Source organism: Podarcis erhardii (assembly GCF_964252035.2).
Source record: "Podarcis erhardii genome assembly, chromosome: 7".
NCBI lineage: Eukaryota > Metazoa > Chordata > Lepidosauria > Squamata > Lacertidae > Podarcis > Podarcis erhardii.
Window position 1 is genome coordinate 38975987 of NC_138511.1, and position 23095 is coordinate 38999081.

A 23095-nucleotide genomic window follows, 5' to 3' on the forward strand; every position below is an offset into this window, starting at 1 on the left:
TCAAACCTGCAGTTGTTGTTTTCTTTAAATCACTTTATTTGCTTTGGGGGTGGGGAACCATCCAATATGCATTACCAAAAACATGTAAGGAGCATATAGCTAAGAGCATTGATTGAATCTATGTTGTGCTGTAAAATATTTGTGCCTCTTTACTTACAACCAAAATTATTTTTGTTTATTAGTGTCATCTTACACAGTCATTCCACATGAGTCCGCATGTGGATGCCGGTTATGTAATTTTGTGCTACTTGTTTAATAAGGAGATAGCACATCGTTTGGAACTTCTTTTCTGTCCTTTTTTGAAATTCTTCCTGTCGTACACCTTTGGTGTCAGTTTTCCCATCGATGCAATTTTCCGAATTTGATGGTACCATTCAGACAACAAGTTGTCTCCTGAAACTTACCAACTTCTGCCTATTGTCAAGCGTGTCATGGATGGTAAGAATTGTAATGAGCCCTGGTTTGTAATGTTTTGACTTTCTTCATCAAATATAGATAACAATGCCACCCTGGGAACTAAGTCCAGTATCCAATCCATGATAAGTCCCACTTCATAATATATATCTATATTTTTTTCCTGTATCTTTTCACGAGATCACCACTTATAAAAATAGGCACCTGATTCTCCTTAAGCTCTCCTGCATAGCGGGCTATTAGTACTTGAGTACAGGGAATCAGGTACCATCTATGAATAATTTTGAATGAGTTATCATTCAAACCACAATACTATGAGTGGTTTAACAGGAAGTAGGGGGTCTCCTAACAACTCTCAGCACCCTCAATAAACTACAGTTTCCATGATTCTTTGGGAGAAGCCATTACTGTTTACATTTGCATGAAACTGCTTAAAATGTATAATGCAGATGGGGTTGGGTCAGCTGTTTACCTGGACCCCTACAGGGCAATAGGGCTCTCTCATTTATGCTTACATCCCCCATTTATCTCAGATGACTCCTTAGAGCTGGCATCATTCATTTCTCAACATTTGTCACAAAGAGCCTGGAGGAGCAATTTGCACAAAGATGGTTCATCTTTTCAGCAGCTAAACCATCTTAAAAATCTTACCTGGGGCCATTGCTCCCCTGAAGTTGCTCGACGGGTTATTTCTTTGATTGTGTTCCTCCGAGAATCAGGATCGACACGGGACACCACAACAGGTTGGAGAGCACTGAGGATCCCTGTTTAATAGCAAAAAAGAAGAAAAGAAGAAAGAAAGAAAGAAAGAAAGAAAGAAAGAAAGAAAGGAAGGAAGGAAGGAAGGAAGGAAGGAAGGAAGGAAGGAAGGAAAGATTCCTATCATTTCCAAGGCCCATCCAAAAATCTAAGAATTATTTATTGAGCCTAAGCACCAGTCAAAATTGGTTTATTTATTAAGAACATTTCTAGACTACCTCCCGTATCATGTGTGGAGGAGATGGTATAACAATATTAAAATACCTAACCAGAACTTTAGAATACAGGGAGGACCTGAGGACAACAGCACTCGCCTCACCTGTGATTCCCAGAAACTGGTATTCAGAGGCATACTGCCTCCAACTATAGAGGCAGTGAACAGCTGTCAAAGATAGGAGTCAATGGTAGCCTTATTGTCCATGTTATTGCCCAATCCTCTTTTAAAGCCATCCAAGTTGGGAGCAAGTTCCATAGTTTAACTTTGTCCTGAATCCTCCAACATTCCAGAGTTGGAGTTCTAGAGTTGATAGAGAGGGAGGGAAAAAACTGTCTATCCACTTCCTCTATGCCATCTATATTTTTACAAACTTAAATGACGACACCACTTACTCACATTTTCTCTAAACTAAGAACTCCCAGATGTCACAAGCTTTCCTCACAGAGGAGTTGCTCCATCCCCTTGATCATTTTGGCTGCTCTTTTCTGAACCTTTTCCAACTTTACAGTAACTTTGCTGAGGCGAGGCGACCAGAATTGTACACGGTATTCCAAATGTGGTTGCACCATAGATTTGTATACAGTGGTACCTTGGTTTAAGAACAGCTTAGTTTATGAACAACTTGGATTAAGAACGCTGCAAAACCAGAAGTAGGTGCTTTGGTTTGTGAACTTTGCCTTGGAAGCAGAACATGTTCTGCTTCCTGTTGAGTGTGTTCCATTTGTAAATTGAGTCCCCCACCGCTATGGGAAAGCATGTCTTGGTTTAATAACTCTTTGGTTTAAGAACAGACTTCCGGAACGGATTAAGTTCGTAAACCAAGGTACCACTGTAATGACATTGTGCTGTCTGAAGTTTTATTTTCAATTCCTTTCCTGGAGATCTCTAGCATGGAATTCAACTATTTCACAGCTGCCACACACTGGCAGGCAGGCCAGATCCTGAGCTCCCACTAGTGTCATTTTAATGGATGGCTAAGGGCTACCCTCCTGTCAATCAGATGATGTCACATGACTTTATGTCAAAGGAAAGAATCTGGAGCGCAGTCCTGAGTTTACCAATGCATGGGTGACAAGTTGGCATGTCAAAACCAATGGCCACACTGTATGCAGCTGATGGGAGTTGGGAGTCCAACAACGACAGGAGGACCAGAGGATTCTCCATCTCTTTTCAGAATGCTGCATCATTCTGGATTTTGTTCTGTGATCCAAAAACTCTACCATCTCATTCACACCTCTCTCTCTCTCTCTCTCTCTCTCTCTCTCTCTCTGCCTCCGTTCTCTCAAGCCTCGTAACAACACTTACTCCCAAGAATGGGCACAGAGAGATTCTCTTGCCTAGACACAGTCGACGGCAAGCCTGCCAGAACACAGACGATCCCGTCAAAGAAGCTCGAGTGTGGCGCTGCAGTAAGGATCGGTGCCTCCTCAGGACTAGCTACTTCCCCCTTCACTTTGACTTGGAAGCCCATCACAAAAAATAAGGCACGGCCTAAGAGCGTGAGGCTGGCATAGCATACTCTCCTAAGGGAAGAAAAGAAAAGAAAATTGGGGACCTCATTACTTCACTCATCTGGGAAACCCACAAGCAGGACTTGAGCACAAGAGCACTCTGCTCTCCTGTGGTTTTCAGCTACTGGTATTCAGAAGCATTTACTCCTGAAGAAAGAGGCAGAGGCAGAGCAAAGCCATCATGGCTAGTCGTCACTGATAGCCTTGTCATCCATGAATTTGTCTACCCCTCTTTGAAAGCCACTGAAGTTGGTGGCCATCATTGCTTCCTGTTGGAGTGGGCTCCATAAATTAACTGTTCACTTTGTGAACAGTTCTTTATTTTATCTGTCCCAAATATTTCAACATACATTGTTGTTGCAACCCCCTCTCAGGTACATCAGTGTTATTATTATTTTATTATGATGACAATTACATTGGTGACTATTACCATCATCATTCACCTTACATAGACTTAGGCAGCAATCCCATACACAAAATTGGATGAAAAACTGGTAATATTCAGAAATGCACACACTCCACAAAAAAACTACAGGGAAAACGGCTGCACACGTTTAAAAACAAATAAAACATATTAAAACCCCCATCAAAAGAGGCACGCCAAAAAGCCTTTCTTGTTATTTTTAACACAGGACCTCGTTGTGTGCCAAGGGGCAGATCTGATGGTGCCATATGAATATGCTACAAAGTTGAGGTTCTTGCAAATCCCAGTGCTCCAAAAAGACAAGGACATTCTAAGCAATGGTTCTCCTACATTAAGTTCTACATGACAAAGGCAGTAAAAACACTGGGCTGCCTTGCAAAATATGCTGGCCTACACAACGCAATCCTCAGTTCAATGTGAGTTACTTCCCTAGGCAATGTTTTTTAGGACTGCAACCTCGGGTGCCATGTAACCACTCTTATTTCCTGGAAGTCCATGGAGAGATGCTGTACCCATGATTGTGGAGGTTGTTTCATTCCAGGATGAGGACAAAGAGGTCCTTGCAAATAATGTGCAAAGTATTTACAAAGACAAGTCCTGTTGTATTCAGCAAGCCTTCCCTATTAAGAGGTCCTCAACAGCCATGTTACCTTTTCCATCCCAGAAGTGGCTTAGTCCCCTTCTCAGGGGTGCAGGAAGTTGACAGGACTGCAAACGGCCAAGCCGCCAGCAAAATGAAGAGCATGCATAGGACACGGAGAGGAACCAGAATCAGCCCGAACAAGAAAGCCTGGAAAATAAAGAGACAGAGTTAACCAGTCACAAGTGATGTTTCAATTCACTTGTTTGTTTTCAAAGGACACATGCCAGAGGTACAGCGGTGATCGCATCTACCAACTCAGTAACAAACCACTGATAACCTAGCTGAGCAGCATGGTATAATGGCTTAAGCCATCAGACTATGACCTGGGAGATCAGGATTTAAATCCCCAATCAGCCATGAAGCTCACTGGATGATCCTGGGCCATTCACATTATCTGTCTCAACCTGACTTGAACGAGGCCCAGATCCCTTGAAATGGGCCTGATTTCTAACAGGGTAGCCCTGTTTCATCATGTATTTTAATCATGCATGCCTATTTCCCCCCCTGTAATTGGGTTTATACCTGTAAATGGCTTAGAAGATTCTTTGGCAACTAAGAAGTATATAAATCAATAACACAATAACCTCAAAATGCTGTGGTTTCCAACAGAGGCTGCCTAGTCATCAAAGGCCAAGTAACCCAGTAACATACAGACATACAGGAAATGTAGCGGGCAAAAGTCCCAAGCAATTGAGTCCTGGTTTATATAGGCATTGTAGAAGATTGCTTGGGGACAGTTCAATGGTAGAGCATGTGGTTTTCATGCAGAAGGTCCCAATCCCTGGCATCTCCAAGTCAGACTGGGAAAGACTTCTGTCTGAAATCCTTGACAGGGGCTGCCAGCCAGTGTTGGCAGTCCTGAGCTAGATGCTCTGCCTGGGTTGCTATATGGCTCCCTACACCCTTAGAATTCTCAGTTAGTCTTTTGGTCACGTCCCAGGCAGAGATGTCTCTGGAAATAACTTGCTGGTTACCTAATCATTGACCAATTGCCAAAATACACAGAAAGCAACTTCCTGATTAGCATTATTTGACTAAGTATTGGCTCTAAGATAGAACGGGATTGTTGTTTTTCCTTTTTGGTTTAAAGAAAGTGATAACTCAAAGCAAATTTAATGCAAATATTTGAAAACAAACTGAGACAGCATTATGCATTGTTGTATACTTGGATTTCTGGTCATAGATGGCACACACAAATTGAAGTACAGTGGTACCTCGGGATACATATGCTTCAGGTTACAAACACTTCAGGTTACAGACTCTGCTAACCCAGAAATAGTATCTCAGGTTAAGAACTTTGCTTCAGGTGCGGCAGCAGCAGGAGACCCCATTAGCTAAAGTGGTGCTTCACGTTAAGAACAGTTTCAGGTTAAGAACGGACCTCCAGAACGAATTAAGTACTTAACCCGAGGTACCACTATAGGGTTCAAGAGCACTGACATATGTAAACTGATGTGAAACACCCCCCCCCAAAGGAGGTTCTGTGATGCACAGGTGTTTCATTGGCAGACTGATTCATGGTGCATGAGGCTGGACAGCTCAGTCTAGTAGAGCATGAGACTCTTAATTCCAAGGTCATGGGTTTGAGCTCCACATTGGGTGAAAGACCCCAGTGGATCCTTCCAGTTCTACGATTCTGTTTCTCCTTGCATTTTGATCTCACCTTTCCTCCAAGGAGCTCAAAGCGGTGTAAATCGTTATCCTACCCCCAACTCCATTTGGTCCTCATAACAACCCTGTTAGGTTGAAAGGTGATGACTGCTTCATGGGTCACATAGGGATTTGAACCCTGGTCTCCAAGATTCTAGCCTGGCACTCTAACCACTGCACCACCACCACTGCATGCTTCTACATAAACATTTGTACACGGGTAGAGATAGTTTGTACCTGTGCTCAGCATAACATCTGAACAAGCCTTACCAAACTTCCTATTTCCCTTGCCAAACTTCCTATTTCTAACGAGCCAATTTCCCTCTCTCATATTTCACAGCAACTAGGTCTGCAAGGACAAAGGCAGAATAGGATTCGTTAGAAGCCCAGCACATCACAATACACCAAAGTTACTTAACTAACTCAGGAACACAGAAAGCGACCTCTCACTGAATGAGAAACTTGAAAGACAGAAGCAAATTTTCCTCCAAATTAAAACAAGTGGAAAGGGGCCAAGTCTGCACAGGGACAAGACAGGTAAAAGCAGTTTCTTTATGCCAAATAAGATAATGGGCCAATTAGTATCCCTGACAAGTGTAACAATTATTATTACTATTATTAACTTGTGGCTAAACCAGTAGCATTTCGCCTTCAAAGACTGTGTGTCTCGTCATCTGATGTTTATAGGAGGAACAGCAGAACGAAGTTCTGAGGAAGTTGTGAAATTCTATTCCTGTGAGGTATTCAATACAAGTTTACAGATTCACAGAGAAGCTTTGGATATTTGGTGCAAAAGGCTGGGACTGATGATCTAATGGATGAAGCCAAAACAAGGGGGTGGCTGCCCCCTGATTTGAGGTCAGCTTACAGAAAAATAATCACCATTTCCTATCGGTACAAAACATTTGTAGCATCTTCTCATGAAGGTCAAGAAAGGTTAGCCATGCAGTTTTGGAACACCAGGTTCATTTCCTGTTTTCGAGTTATTTCATTAGTGTTCTTTGAGGAAGTTTGGGTGGCCCATGCCTACCTCCACTGTCAGAGGCAGCAATGCTTCTGAACACCAGGTGCTGGAAACGGCAGGAGGGGAGACGGCTCTTGTGCTCTGCTCCGTTCTTGAGGGCTTCCCACAGGCATCTGGTTGACCACTGTGAGAACAGGATGCTGGCCTAGATGAGCCACTGGCCTGACCCACAAGACCTCTTCTTATGTTCAAAAACAATGGCATCCTAAGGTTGTGTCTGTTGTAAAAATGTCATGCACATCAGGGGTGGAGAACCTGTGGCCCACCAGATTGTGATGGGCTCCAAATCCCCTCAGCCCCAGCCAGCATGGTCAGGGATGGTGGGATCTGGGAGTCCACCAGCACTTAGAAGGCCACAGTCTCCCTTCCCCAATTCCCTGATGTGAATTCACACCCTGGCTGTGAATGATGCATGGGCTTCCCTGACTGAGGAGGAGAATCAGCATTCTCTGGCTGCATTCACATGGCAGCACACTCCATCTTCTCCACTTTGCCCTAACTGTTAATTTCTGCATTATATTTGAGCTTTCCCACAAAGTAAAAGCCACTTTCAGAAATATAGTGGAATATAGAGCAGGTTTAGCCCTCATTTCCGTGTTATTTGCAAATGGATTTATTCTGGAAGCCGGTAACACTGAAATGAATGCTAAAAATGTGCTATATTCCATCTATATTTCCTGAAGTGGCTTTTATGTAGCATGAAAGCTGAACTATCATGTGGAAATTAACAGTCAGGGGGACATCAGGAATACAGAATAAACTGCAGTGCAACCTCGGATTACCTCCATGAGAAAACAGGCGACTGAAATTGTGGAAACCACAAGACCTCCATTCTGAAAAATGGGACTTTAAAACATGCACACATGAGATTCAATGCCCAAAATAAGAATAACAACCTAAGAAGAGCACTGCTGGGTCAAGCCAGAAGACCATCAAATCCAGCACCCTGTTCTCACAGTGCCAACCAGATGCCCTTGGAAAGCATGCACCCAAGTGCAACAGCCTTCTCCCCACTTGTGATTCCCAGCAACCGGGTGGCACAGAGCAAGCCACATGTGTGAAGCCACAAATGCGGATCACTTCTGCCATTCATCACACTCAAGCTTGGAGAAATGGCATATTCAGGTGCTTATCAATTCTAGCAGAATGTGAGCTGTATTTATTAATGAAGCTGCCCAGGCCCAAAGAGTCTGCCAATTTCAACACACTACAGAGAAGGACTTGACTGTCTTCATGGAGAAGATTTGTATAGCCCTGTAAAAAGGACCATGCATGAAGAAGCCTTTCCTCACATGGAGTGGCCTCTCTTCAGTTCCCTGAAGGCAACTCTGCTGAAAAATGGAGCAAGAAGCTATTGGCTTCCTTTTGCTGTTAAAAACAACAACAACAAATCAAAAGTTATGGTTTTGGTCTCTCAAGCAAGTTTTTTTCTTTTTCTTTTTAAAAGGCTCTAGCAAACATTTTTACAGAGCTTTTAAAAGAATTGTTTTCCTCTAAATATGGTACTGAAAATGAAGAGAATTACAATCTTCACAGAGCAACAAGTAATGCAAAACTGTCTTAGAGCATTAATGAACGTTTACAACACTTCTTCAGAATGTCAGGTTATACCTGCTCTTTGAGGAAACTTGCTGGTCCTGCAGCCATATAAAAAACCTGTGATCTTTGGTGGCAAATAGGTAAATAACATGTTACCTTGAACAGTATCAGGGAGTATGACCTCTGTAACCAACAGCTATCACCAGCTGCAGCAACAATGGCTCCATTTCCATACACAGAGCAGGGGGAAGAACAACCTTCCCTGTGCATAGGAAAAACTTAGCATTCAGCATTGAAGAGGTGGGGAACCTTTTTCAATCCATGAAGCATTCTGGGGGCTGAAGACCAGTGGTGGGTGGACCAGAGGCAACAGTGGGTGGAAGAATTGGCACTTTTAAAATATTTGTACAAGAGGCTCTGTTCTAGCCACAGGAAAGTCAGAGGTTTACACCTTTCCATCTTCCATCCTGGCAGGGAATAGGCACTATCGCCTTCAAGGACACATCCTAGCCAGCCAAAAACTCTCAATGATGGGGCACAGCAGGCTGGTGAGGGGTGTGCCTTGGGCAGAGTCCCAAGGTCCACCTCTGATATATTAGGAGAGTACTCAAAATATAAACACCCTCAATCTTGGAAGTGGCTTGGTCCTGAAGTAACCGTCCCACATGCTTTCTTGAACATTTAAATCTGCTGATAGGTCCTCCCCCCAAAACATAATGCCACCTGCTGCTGCACTCAATTCATTTGCACTGAGAACATCCCTTCTGCAGGTCATGGTGAAAAAAGCAGAAGATCTGCGGGGTGGAAGCAGGGCAGAGAACAGGCTGTGCTTTGATAGCCTGGGTTTGAAAACTGTGCAGTCTCCCTCTTTGCCACCAAGGCAGATATGCTCTGGGTACTTCCCCATAGCAGCTTATTGTGGAGTCTCAATGTCACATCATCCTCACCAAACTGTCACCCCATATTATATTTCCATTTAATCTGGATAGATTAAAAAAAAAACCCCAAAACCCTGCAGAAACAGTAAATCTGGATTAAACTGGTTAAAAATACATTGAAATCACTTAAACGCATTAAGAGCATCTAAAAAACAGCCAGATGCCCTGGAAGATAGCAATTTCAGGAAGCATGAAAGAAGTATCTCCCAGTCATCAGATACTCCGCATGTGGAAGGGCCTCCAAGGTGACTGGAAGGGAAGTGGTTTATCTTAGCTTTGAAATTACAAGATAGAAGCACTACACTTCTCAACGAAACGGAAGGTGGGTCCGGAGTGGAGAAGTTTCACAGGGCTGGCTGGGAGTCAGCCCTCTTTTCCGGCCACATAAAGGAAACACACAAAGTTTCATAAGCTTCCTCTTTGCTCGTCTAGTTCTGTTGGCTGGGTTTGCATGCCCTGTGCCCCCACTACTCAGTTTAGACTGCAACGCAACACATACATAGGATTATAGGATGATAAAATTGTAGAGATGGAAGGAACACGATGGGGCATCCAGTCCAACTGCCAGCAATGCAGGAATCACAGCTAAAGAATCCCTGACAGGTGAAGTCCCACTGAAGTCAGTGGCACTTACTTCCGTGTAGACCTGTATCAGACTGCATGGTAAAGCACTGATCTGCTCAGACATGCTGCAGAAAACATTCCATGGGCATGATTTAGATGCTCTGGATCAACCTGTCATCTTCCTAGGATTAAAATGACCTCAGAAAATGTTGGCAGGGTGCCTTTCTTCAGGGTGTAGTTCAGAGGTCAACGGCAAACTAGCAACATGGGAACAACCTTAGAAAGCCACTAAGGCAGAGGTGGAGACTCTGTGACACTGTGTGTGTGTTTGTGTCCCCCATAATTTTAGGCAGGGTTATTCCCTACCCCACTTAAAGAATTTGGCAGTAGAATACAGGACTTCCTGTATGCAGAGTTTGTGGTCATTCACTATGCTACAATGCTAAAAACAACACAGGTTACTTCCAGATGAGTGTTGGCTTAGCGTTGAACACAATTTGCTTGTGCAAAGTTTGCAGTAAGGTTACACATGACATCAGACATTAAAAAGATAAGAAGAGCCTGCTGGATAAGGCCAATGGCCCATTTAGTCCAGCATCCAGTTTTAACAGTGGCCAGCCAGATGCCTATGGGCAGGGCTTTTTTCCTTCTGGAACTGAGTCCCTGCACCTCTTTGTTGTGTTGTGGAGCCAGAGTACAGCTATCATGGTCAGAGCCAGTGTGGATTAGTAGTTAAGAGCGGTGGACTCATAATCTGGTGAACCGGGTTCGCCTCCCTGCTCCTCCACATGCAGCTGCTGGGTGACCTTGGGCTGGTCACACTTCTCTGAAGTCTCTCAGCCCCACTCACCTCACAGAGTGTTTGTTGTGGGGGAGGAAGGGAAAGGAGATTGTTAGCCGCTTTGAGACTCCTTAGTAGTGATAAAGTGGGATATCAAATCCAAATTCTTCTTCTTCTTCTTTCCTCCATGAATCTGTCTAATCTTTTAAAGCCATCTAGGTTGGTGGCCATTACTGCCCTCTGTGGGAGCAAGTTCCATGCTTTAATTATGTGCTGCATGAAAATGTCCTTTCTTTTACCTGCCCTGAATCTTCCAATATAAGTAGCATCTACTGGCTGACTCCAACAAGTGGTAGAACATAGTCTCGTCATTTCAACAAATCTGAATGAATGTTCCATCTTTATGAAGCATTCATTCTGATTACAAGCGCTTGTCCACACCAGAGTTTAATGTGTGCTTGCAGCTATCTGTGGTAAATGTCACTTCAGTGGCACTTTTCTTGTGCTTAACATTTCACAAAAAACTTCTTTTTCTTCTTCCTCTAAAAGAAAATTACAATACGGAAATCCTGGAAACATTTACTGGGGGGAGGGGGAGAATTTTGCTGAGAAATGAGAAAGCAGAAGTTTGAACCAGACAACTCTAGGCTTGAAACAGACATCAGGAAAGTATCAGAATGTCTGCATAAAGCAAAAATCTTATATTTATGAGCAAAGCCCACCACAATGATTCAACATACCACTTTATTAAGAATGTTGAACAAAGCAACTGCTAATCTGAAGTCTGTGTAATGGGGAGAGGGGGGCATCAAGTTGCCTGTGTGTGTGTGTGTGTGTGTGTGTGTGTGTGTGTGTGTATCCCTCACATCTAATCTATGGCAGTATTAGAATAACAAAACTCTGTATTGGAATACAACCATTTGCAGAGGTTGGAGTTTGAAGTATATCTGGGATTCCAGATACACCTTAAGGTGAGATGAGATGAAGATTCCCTGTCTAAATCTGATCCCATTAGCTATAAAGTTAAGTTCACCAGAAGCTGTCTCCTACCAGGTCAGACAATTTGTTCTTCTGTCCCAGAACCACCTACTTCATGGGTGGGGAATCTACATATTCTACATATCTACATATGAATATTCCAGGCTGGGTTGGGGGGGTAGGGGTATTTGCATGCCAATAGTGGATGTGGCCAGAGGCAAAAGTGGATGGAGAAACAGCTGCAACCCTTACCTTTGGACAATCAGCAATATATTCCGGTGATACTGAGCTATGCTTTTCCCAATATATTGTGGAAGGGAGGGAGGAGAAAACAGGACAGTGCCCACTGATAATATATTTCTGGGCAATCTGCCTTAGATCAGCAAAACTTTCCAAATGTTTAAAAATAGTAACAACAAAATAGTTTCCCCACTTCTAAATTAGGCTACAGGAATGCAGAAAGCTAACCAGATATTAACTTGTTTTGTGTTTAAAGGGCTGCAAGCTCAATTCACATTCTGGCATTGAAAACAAAATTTTGGAGCTCAGAACATGCTCAAAGGCTCATTCTTTAATTCTAACAGTATGCTTTCTGTTGGTACTTCTTAGGTTTCTTTCTTTTCTTTTAGGAGATCCAACAGGCTTGAAGTCTGCATGCCCCCATCAAAGCATGGACTCAGTTTCTCATCTTTAAAATGGAAAGAATAGTGGCTTACCTAACAGCAGCAGTATGAAAGCAAAAGGAAGCAAATTAATTTATTGCACATAGAAAATAAGAATGGCAACAATTTCCTGCCACGCCTGTGTGGACATAGGAACCTGCTTTATATCAAGTCAGAACATAACCAGGCCTCTATAATCAGGCCTTTGGCTGTTTAAACTATCTCTGGCCTTTTGAATTTGTTGGTGGGGGTTGTTTTTGGTTCTTGGTTATTAATTTTGTGCTCTCATTTTGAATTTTTATGTTGTATACCACCCTGTGATCTTCGGATGAAGGACAGTACATACATTCATCTGATAAATAAACAAAACAAAACATACATTGGTCTATCAAGCTCAATATTGTTTACACTGACTGACAGAGGCTCTTCAGGGCTTCAGGCAGGAGTTTCTCCCACTCCAGGCATTGGGGACTTTACTCGGATCTTTCTGCCTGCAAAGCAGATGCTCTACCAATGAGCGACGACCCTTGCCCTTAAATAGAAGGAACATAGAAAGCTGCCTTCCACTGCATTCTTCCATCTAGCTCAGTACTGTCTACACGGACTGGCAGCATCTCTCTAGGTTTTCAGGTAGGGGACCTGTCCAGCCCCTACCTGGAGATGCCAGGAATTGAACTGGATACTTTCTGTGTGCAAAATGGATTATCTATAGCACTTCCTCTTTAAATAAATATAGCCAGTTATAACCTAACCACAGCATCCAAGCAAAACAGGATGCCCAATAAGCATCCCATCTGGAGAAGTCCATCATGTATAAGGAGGGACCACAGAAGCAGAGCACAGGCTTCGCAGCCAGAAGGGTCCAATGCTGACATTTCCAGCTTGGCTAAAGGGCCTCCACTGAGGACTCCAGATATTGTTGACCAGTCAAAGTCCCTATTGACAACCTATTGATTCTATTGACAACCATATGTCAGGAGTGCTCTGATGGTGTTTCCTGCTTGGCAGGGGGTTGGACTCGATGGCCCTTGTGGTCTCTTCCAACTCTATGATTCTAAAGTCCCAAACACACTGTCTGACTCCAGTCAAGTTCGCATATTCATATCTCTGACCAGGAAAATAGATTTTGTTCTTTAAGCACATGTGGAGTTCAACTATTAAAAGACACTAGAACCAATGCTAACTAGAAGATTTGTATAAACTATCCCCACTCATGTATTTTATTTGCTCGGTTATAAATGATGCCTTATCCCCATTTCACGGATCAATCAGCTGAGGCCCAGGCTGAGATCAGGGCAAACTCTCCCCACTCCCAAAAAAACCAAAGAACCCTCACATGATCCATACAAAAAATGAGAGAGAAAGGATGCAAACGGTTAGCATCCAGCTGCCAACTGAAGGATGAAGCTGCCTCTTTCGCTTGCAGGAAGTTGACCCGAGAGCGCCAGGCAGGTGGGGCTCTGAGGAATTCTAACAGAACGCATTCTTCGCCTGCTTATGTAATAAGGAGGGCAGACTCTTTTCAGCCAGAACCGCCGCCGCCCCCTTCTCTGTCTGCGGACACCAAACGGAGACCCAGAAATAACTGCAACAGATTTCATTTCTGCAATCTTCAGCATGGCTTTTTGCTTTAAAAACGCCCGTCAATGTTTGCAAAGCGCAGCGACGTGCGCGCGCATTGTTATTATTATCATCATCATTGAAGAGGCATTTGCAAAGTACCCCTTTAACCCCCTCCCTAGCGAGCTCGCAGGCTGCCCCCGTGCCATTCACCCCGGCTGCCCCCGGCCATCCTCCTTCCCCACCCCCGGGGTCTGTTTACAGCGGCTGTCAATCCCCTGTACCCGGGATTTATCCTTTGCATCCAGGCGCGTCTCTTGCACGAAGGGGTTGATCACCAGCGGCGAGGCGAGCGACTGCTGCCTGGGCAAGGTGAAGACCGCCCTCGGTTGCAGCGCTGGCTCCGACATGCCGCCGCCTCCCGCCTGGGCTGCAGATCCGCCTCCCAGCGCCGCCACGGCCGCTTCTGTGCACAGAGTCATCGCGGCCAGGCGAAAGGAGAACCGGGAGATGCTGCGAAAGGCGCTCGCTCCTCCTTGTCTCCAGGGCGCCTGCGCACAATCCATCAACCTGGGATCTGGGAGGGGGGATTTGCCAACGTTTCTACCTGTCCCTGCTCCTCTGCCTTTTAACAGCAGCTTTCTCGGCGGACTCTAGCAGGCGGTGGCTATTTTAGGTTGGTTAGCTGTGCTGGAAGACCTGTATTAGGACTCTAAATAGCGGTTGTTTGGGACAGTTGCCAACTTATTGACCGGAACCTGCTCCTCTGCCTTTTAAGAGCAGCTTCCTCTACGGACTTTAGCAGGTGATAATTTCCAAAGTGTAGGTGCTGCCACGCTGAAAGATCAATTTCTGACAAATGCAGTATAAGTTTTATGTGGCACCTGCAACAGGTGCCAGTTCTGCAGATCAGAGCGGTCCAGGGAGCTTTTATGGAGTGAGGCAATCTCGCACGTAAACTGAAGGATGACTGTGTATCAGTTCTCATTCTTGAAAAGTGTAACTTAGGTAACTCTGCCTTTAAATGCAAACTGAATCAAATCCCCCCCCCCCCCCGCTGGGCTGATGGGCATTGTAATCCAATACATCTTTAGGGCGCCAGGATGGCAAAGTCTCTTATATACATAGACAGATGTCATTTGTTGTAATCGTGGTGGTGAAGGAAAGTATTTCCCTTTTTGGCCAAACTCATCCCTGGCTCCTGGGACCCTTTTGCACTGCCTCTTCATACAATGACCTGATGTTAGAAATGAGCTGTCAACCACAACCCCCAGATCTCTTTCCTGAGGAGTTACTCATAGCAGGTTCTGCCCCCATATATGGGTTTATGTGACAAACAAAAGAGCTGTGCTGTTCTCTCCCCCCCCCCCATATGAGAAGCCAAGAGCAAAATAAAACAGGAAGAATGAAAAGGAAACGCAAAGCTTTAGAAAGAGGAAATTTTAAGCAGGTTATTTCCCGTTCACCTGCTTTTTTTAAAAGGGAAGCCTTTTTTAAACACACACACACACACACACACACACACACACACACACAAATAAATAAATAAATAAAATAAAGCTTAATCATATGAAAACATCCACTTAGCAATGGCCATCAGGAACTGCTAAGCTTGGGAAGTGTATTGGTAATACAGTGGTACCTCGGGTTACATACGCTTCAGGTTACATACGCTTCAGGTTACAGACTTCGCTAACCCAAAAATAGTGCTTCAGATTAAGAACTTTGCTTCAGGATAAGAACAGAAATTGTGCTCCGGCAGCACGGCAGCAGCAGGAGGCCCCCATTAGCTAAAGTGGTGCTTCAGGTTAAGAACAGTTTCAGGTTAAGAACGGACCTCCGGAACGAATTAAGTACTTAACCTGAGGTACCACTGTAAATCTTTTCTGAAGCAGTGGCAGTTGTATTACACCTCTTGGACTGGCCACATAACTCAGGAAGAGGTCTTTGCATAAAACACGTAAGAGCCTCCTGGATCAGGCCAAGGGCCCATCAAGTCCAGCATCTTGTTCTCACAGTGGCCAATCAGATGCCCCAAAGGGAAACGCACAAGCAGGATTTGAGCACAAGAGCACTCTTCCCTCCTGTGGTTTCCACCAAGTTTTCCAGAAGGTTTTTCAGCTAGGGCAAGAGACTAGACTTCGGACCTCTGCTCCTGTAGTGAACTGTGTGGAATATATCCTATAATAGGCTATCTGTAACTGGGCAGATTGCTCCCGTCATGAAATAAACAATATAGCAATTGTGTCTTTCCAATCTATGAACATAAGTTTCCAGAAAGTAGTGTAGTGGTTACAGTAAGATTGAGAACATCAGACCCAGGGGCTGAAGGAGACCTCTCCATCTGGAAATCACAACAACAAACATTGGATGATGTCACTACTCCCCCAAACTTTCCGCACATGTGTTCCTCTGTTTCCCCATGATTCCCCCATGGAAACATCAGGAAAGAACTGCATGCTGGTTTGTTGTTGTTTAGTCATTTAGTCGTGTCCAACTCTTTGTGACCTCATGGACCAGAGCACGCCAGGCACTCCTGTCTTCCACTGCCGCCCACAGTTTGGTCAAAGTCATGCTGGTTGCTTCGAGAACACTGTCCAACCATCTTGTCCTCTGTCGTCCCCTTCTCCTTGTGCCCAGCCTTTCCCATGATGAATTCTGCATATAAGTTAAATAAGCAGGGAGACAATATACAGCCTTGCCATACCCCTTTCCCAATTTTGAACCAATCAGTTGTTCCATATCAGTTCTAAGTGTAGCTTCTTGTCCCACATAGAGATTTCTCAGGAGACAGATGAGGTGATCAGGCACTCCCATTTCTTTAAGAACTTGCCATCGTTTGCTGTGGTCGACACAGTCAAAACTTTTGCATAGTCAATGAAGCAGAAGTAGATGTCTTTCTGGAACTCTCTAGCTTTCTCCATAATCCAGCACATGTTTGCAATTTGGTCTCTGGTTCCTCCGCCTCTTTGAAATCCAGCTTGCACTTCTGGGAGTTCTTGGTCCACATACTGCTTGAGCCTGCCTTGTAGAATTTTAAGCATAACCTTGCTAGCGTGTGAAATTAGTGCAATTGTGTGGTAGTTGGAACATTCTTTGGCACTGCCCTTCTTTGGGATTGGGATGTATACTGATCTTCTCCAGTCCTCTAGCCACTGCTGAGTTTTCCAAACTTGCTGGCATATTGAGTGTAGCACCTTAACAGCATCACCTTTTAAAATTTTAAATAGTTCAGCTGGAATATCATCACTTCCACTGGCCTTGTTATTAGCAGTGCTTTCTAAGGCCCATTTGAGTTCACTCTCCAAGATCAGCTCAAGGTCAGCAACCACACTTCCTGGGGTGTAGGAGACATCCATATCTTTCTGGTATAATTCCTCTGTGTATTCTTGCCACCTCTTCTTCATGTCTTCTGCTTCTGTAAGCCACGCTGCAAAGGTAAGAATCAGATTTGTTGCTCCACCTACTTTTGCCTCTGGTCCCCCACCCACTGTGGCATGCATCCCCCAGAAAGGAGGGGGAATGTGACCCTAAAGCTGGGAAAGATTCCCCATCCTTGGGTTAGAGGGTTGGATAAGACCTTGAGAGACTCAGGTTGAAATCTCTAACTGGCTGCAAAGCTTCTTGGAAGAAAGATAGTATGGGAGTCACATAGTGGCTGCACCAGGAAAAAAAAAATGGGGGAAGGGCACAGAAGAGGCAAAGTACTGTACTTTTCCATGTATAAAATGAGGGTTTTTAAAAAATTAAAAATTATGTTAAAAATCGGGGGTTGTCATACATGGATAGTGCATGGGGGGACCTGGGATTGGTTGTCAGTGGCTATTGGTTGTGTTATTGGTGCCTGCGGCAAGGGCTGGTGTTGATTGGCTGTCACTGCAGCAATTGGGCAGGCGATTGGCAGCTTCTGCCAGTGAGGGGACAGATGATAGTTTGCTTTTGTGATGCATATGAGTGGCAGAGTATGACAGGCAGGTGAGCGTTTTTCATAAATCCCCTCCCCAAAGCTCAGCAGCTCTGGGCAATCTCCCCCCATTTTCTAAATTTGGAGTCCCCCAAAATAGGGGGCATCTTATACATGGGGGCGTGTTATACACGGGAAAATACGGTATATTTTGATGGGAATGAGAAAGAAAAATATCAGGATATGTTAATGACAGGAGCTCAGTAATGGGGAGATGGACAAGTGGGGCAAACTCCTTGTTTAGGGGAGATGCTTGGCCCTCTTTCCCCCCTCTGGTGTTGCCTATGGGATTATAACAACATGGGGTAGATATTTTACTTCAAGTTGAAAAGTGGGGTTTGTACCTGAAATATTTGATCTGTTGCAGCTGAGGACCGATTTTGAGCAACATGAAGAACCACAGTTTTATATCAGCCATACACTATTAGTCTGCATTCCTGGTTAGGGTCAACATCTCATCCCATAACAAACATTGCACCTCAATCCCTGTGAGCTGACATTTGTGCACCTTTGTCTCGTTCAGCTCAAACTACCCCTGATATGTAGAATACTTAGCACCTTCTGTTTTGAAAATGGGCCCCCATCTGGTGGCCATAGTGAAGTAGTGCAGTTATAATCAGTGAGGATTATTTTATCTCTCACTAAATCTTCCATGATTCTCAGTAAGCAAGTGGCTCCCAGGAAGCTGTTCCTCTAGGTGTGGCCAAGAGTGTAAGCAGAAAGTAGAAATGATGTGAGAGAGCTGTGAGCAAAATTTCCTGCAGTTTCTCAAAATGTTGATAGCAGTGGGGTTGGTACTGAGACCACAACCTTCCAAGGAAGTCTGTTCCACTGTCAAACAGCTCTTATCATCAGAAAGTTCTTTCTGGTGTTTAGTCATAATCTCCTTTTCGAATTGATTGGTTCATGTCCTACCCTCCAAAGTTTTTTTTCTTTTGTTTTTTAAATCAAGGAAAGCTTTTCATCTTATTTCACAGTGACTGTGGGATTATTGTTTCTTTCTGTGAGGATGTTTATTCTTTCATCTTTGTATTCATTGTACTTTGAAACCTATGGATGGGTGTGTTTAACTTCTGTGGCTGTCAGACATTGCACCACAATAATAGTAATAATAAGAATAATTTATTATTTGTATCCCACCTATCTGGATGGGCTTCCCCAGCCACTCTGGGCGGCTTCCAACAAAGATTAAAAATACATTAAAGTGTCACACATTAAAAACTTCCCTGAACAATGATGGTTGAACTCTGAGTCACCAATGACTCCTCACTTTGGAATGCCTTTCCTAGAGAGGCTAGACTGGATCCATCCTTTTTGTCAATAATAATAATAATAATAATAATAATAATAATAATAATAATATATTATTTATACCCCGCCCATCTGGCTGGGCCTCCCCAGCCACTCTGGGCGGCTTCCATAGAAACCAAAAATACAGTAAAATCACACGTTAAAAACTTCCCTGAACAGGGCTGCCTTAAGATGTCTTCTGAATGTCAGGTAGTTGTTTATCGCTTTGACATCTGCTGGAAGGGCGTTCCACAGGGCGGGCACCACTACCGAGAAGGCCCTCTGCCTGGTTTCCTGTAGCTTTGCTTCTCGCAATGAGGGAACCGCCAGAAGGCCCTCGGCGCTGGACCTCAGCGTCCGGGCAGAATGATGGGGGTGGAGATGCTCCTTCAGGTATACATTGTTTTAATGCTATAGGTAGCTCAGTAACTTTTAAACTATAGCCTATCTGTTTTTAGTGTTTTATTTGTATTTGTTTCAATTTGTGTGAGCCACTTTGAGTCTCAGTTCTGGGAGAAAGGTGAGATACAAACAAACAAGCAAACAATAGTTTCATGTACGTTTCTGTTGTGTTGTGAGATCGCCTTGAGGTGCTTCATAGGAACCCATTCATAAATGAAATGCATTAAAGTAGTCTCTCTCAAGTGATGCTGTGCCCAAATTCCTTCCCACTTTTTTTTTTAAGAGTTCATCCTTTGGTTCTGCAAAGCATCTCACCAGTGGCCTGCACTCTTCACTCTTCCTGGGTGTCCACACTTAAACCAAAGTCCAGGGGGAGGTGTTGTGATGTAACACTTCGCATGGGGCGTTTCAGATCAGGAAGTGTGGGCAGCTGGAGAGGCTGCAGAGTGATGAAGAAACATTTACAGGAAAGAAAGAAAAAAGAAAACACACACACACAACCCTTGTCTACTTTGCAATGATAACTTAAGCTCAACACACTACACCCACTGAAATCCTAAAGAAATTCAAAAATGCCCTAAGAAAGAGTCAGAATAATAGAATGTTTTTTTGTGGAGATAGAAAACTTTCAAGAAGCAAAGTCTATATTGACGATTAGTAGCAGCAGCATGGCTACTGAGATACAACAGACAATGGATGACATTTAACTATGTTTTACTCAGAGGAGACCCCTTGAAATTAAGTAGCATGACGAAGTTAGGTCCATAAGGCTTAGATGGATGCCACCCCTGTTTTTTGCTACTGTAGCAGAGGAAATAATCCAAACAGAAAACTTGTCCAAAAGTTAGATTCTTACAATGAATTGACACATGTATCCCGGGAACTGTGCAGTCTTTTATCTGGCCTCCAGATGTCAGTGTTTGTCCATTTTATTGAGCTGTATCAGCTAGCTTGTTCCTAACTGTAAACTCTAAAAAGATCCATTTGTAACAGTTTCAGGATATATTTATAAGACAGTGTAACTGAAATGAAAGCACAGGAGAAACAATATATTTAATTTCTAAACTGTAATAGTGCCCTTTTAATTTAGATATATAATTTGTTCTATAAAGAAGGCTCAGGGTAGCATTATAGTAGTAGTAGTACTGCGCCTTTTACCCTAGTGGGACGCAAGGTGGCTTACAAATAAAAACAAGAATTGCTAGAAACATAGAAAAAACAATTATTAAAAAACAATTAAAATCCATCTAATTGATACTATATATATATATATATATGCAGGTTTTGGTGTCCTCGGGTGTCTTCCCGTGTAAAAGTTGGGGTGTCTAGGCGACGTTTCGACGAGGTCTCACTCGTCATCTTCAGGCTGGTGCTTTCGGCTTCTTGTTCCAGTAACAAGAAGCCGAAAGCACCAGCCTGAAGATGACGAGTGAGACCTCGTCGAAACGTCGCCTAGACACCCCAACTTTTACACGGGAAGACACCCGAGGACACCAAAACCTGCATTCCTGTACCCGTGAAAATCTACGAAAGCATATATATATATATATATATATATATATATATATATATATATATATCTCACATGTTTAAAATATACAAATAATTACAATAAGACAAGCACAGCACCAGTCCTTTCATTAAAAACAGTCAGTTCCCAAAAGCCTGCTGGAAAATAATGTCTTCTTCACCTAGTTGTGGAAGGACAACAAGGAGGGAGCCTGACAAGCATCTCCAGGGAGGGAGTTCCAGAGTCTGGGAGCAGCCACCAAGAAGGACCTTCTCTGTGTCCCCACCAAGTGTTCCTGTGAGGGTGGTGGGACTGAGAGAAGAGTCTCCTTTGAACACCTGAAAATCCAGGCAGGGATTCCCTCATGTGAAGGAATATGATCTTTCAGTTAGCTTGGACCTAAGCTGTGTATCCATAACTTATTAAGGCTCTGATTCATCCTGTTTTACAGATGTGTAGGCTGAGGCTCAAGCGGAAGAGGTTGGTCCAAGTCCAAGTCCAAGTCAGTCCAATGAGATCACAACAGAGTTGAAAACTCAAGCCTAACTCTATAAATCAGGGCTTTCCAAACTTTTATGTTGGGGACAACCCCTTTCCAGTCCTAGGAGAAGCACAGAGAGCATTCGTGTGACATACCTACACACTGCAGCCAACACACTAACATGTTGCTATACACAGTTTGGAAAGCTCTGCTATAAATGTTAAGAAGACTGCAGTAGCCTCAGCAAGAGATGACTAGTATGTTGACTAGAATTTCTGCTCCAGAAGCAATCAGGTTTATTTTTGCCCCAAATCATTCAGTACCGGAGTAGTCAGTGAATACCTGAGAAATAATCAGCATCAACATTCTGGGAGGAGAAATGGTTTTGGAGAAGGTCTGTTCCAGCTCCAGCCTTCAGAGAGCCAGAGTTGCTTGATTTCTCTTCTTAGGTGAATATGGTCTGAAATGCACACACAACATAGCAAATCTGCTGTGGGCCCATCCGGTTGATGGATTCATGTCTCTTTCAGTGGCTCTCAGGGCTGACCACCTCCACTTCCCTTGCCTTTTGCTCACGGGTGAAGCTGTCTCTCAGCTCTCAGCTCTAGAATGTGGAAAACTAAAGCCCTGGCCCACAAAGCTGATCCCAGGGGTTTGAAATGCTTGCTTTGCAAAAGAAGCAGACCTCCTGCATTAGAACAACTGCTTTGTCACATTACCAAATGCCGGGCCAGTGCATGCTCAGATTAATTATTCTTTTAAAGTTGGGGTTTGTTTTGGCTCCACTGACAGAGCCCTCATGGCCAAATAAGTTAGTCACTGTCTGGAACAAGTCTGTTTCCTCCCATCAGAGATGTCCCTGAGGCATTTTGCATGGGACAACTATGAGCTGTTACGAGATTTCCTGAAAGTTTGGTTGGGTTTTATGGGATTGCTGCTCTTTGTAAATTGGGTTTTAGGAAAGTGATGCCATTGTTTTTCTCTGTACTTTGCATCCTTCAAGGTGGCTGGCATTGAGAGAAAACAAGGAATGATCTGGCCAGCAGAGGGTTGTTTATTTATTTATTCTGTTTTTACCAAGGACTGGCACTGCATACACATTACCAGATTTAGATGCAGCTGTGCCATTCTTTTTTCTCTGTTCAGAACTGGTTTGTGGGAACACACATCTAAACGCAGTACTCCATAAGAAACAACAAGGCTAGATACAGATCGTGGCTATTGGTTTGTTGTATATGGCTCTCCAAACCAGTAGTGGGAGCATGCTAGTTGCAGAGTAAATGAGAGTGTGTACATAGCCTGGAAAAGCTATGCTACATACAAATTTTTGCACAACATTGTGTAAAAGGTAAAGGTAAAGGGACCCCTGACCGTTAGGTCCAGTCATGACTGACTCTGGGGTTGCGGCGCTCATCTCACTTTATTGGCCAAGGGAGCTGGCGTACAGTTTCCAGGTCATGTGGCCAGCATGACTAAGCCACTTCTGGCGAACCAGAGCAGCACATGGAAACACCGTTTACCTTCCCACCAGAGTGGTACCTATTTATCTACTTGCACTTTGACGTGCTTTTGAACTGCTAGGTTGGCAGGAGCAGGGACCGAGCAACGGGAGCCCACCCCGTCACAGGGATTTGAACTGCCGACCTTCTGATCGGCAAGTCCTAGGCTCTGTGGTTTAATCCACAGAGCCACCCGTGTCCCTTACAACACTGTGTAGTCTTAAGCAAAATTCCCTAACCCATGGGGGTGGGAAACCTGTGTCCATCAAGATGTTACTGGACTAC

General features: G+C 43.9%; 1 protein-coding gene across 1 annotated transcript in view; it reads right to left on the reverse strand.

Annotated features, from left to right (window-relative positions):
• The window catches only part of LPCAT2 (lysophosphatidylcholine acyltransferase 2), a 31873-nt gene extending 17680 nt beyond the window's left edge, over positions 1-14193 (reverse strand). Inside the window, exons 1-4 of the mRNA XM_081872172.1 lie at positions 13949-14193; positions 3976-4115; positions 2696-2913; positions 1066-1178 (exon numbers count right to left, since the gene is read on the reverse strand). Of these exons, the coding sequence (XP_081728298.1) occupies positions 1066-1178; positions 2696-2913; positions 3976-4115; positions 13949-14146 (669 nt within the window). The 5' untranslated portion in view covers positions 14147-14193. The remainder of the gene's footprint in view (positions 1-1065; positions 1179-2695; positions 2914-3975; positions 4116-13948) is intronic.
• Positions 14194-23095: the final 8902 nt, after the last annotated feature.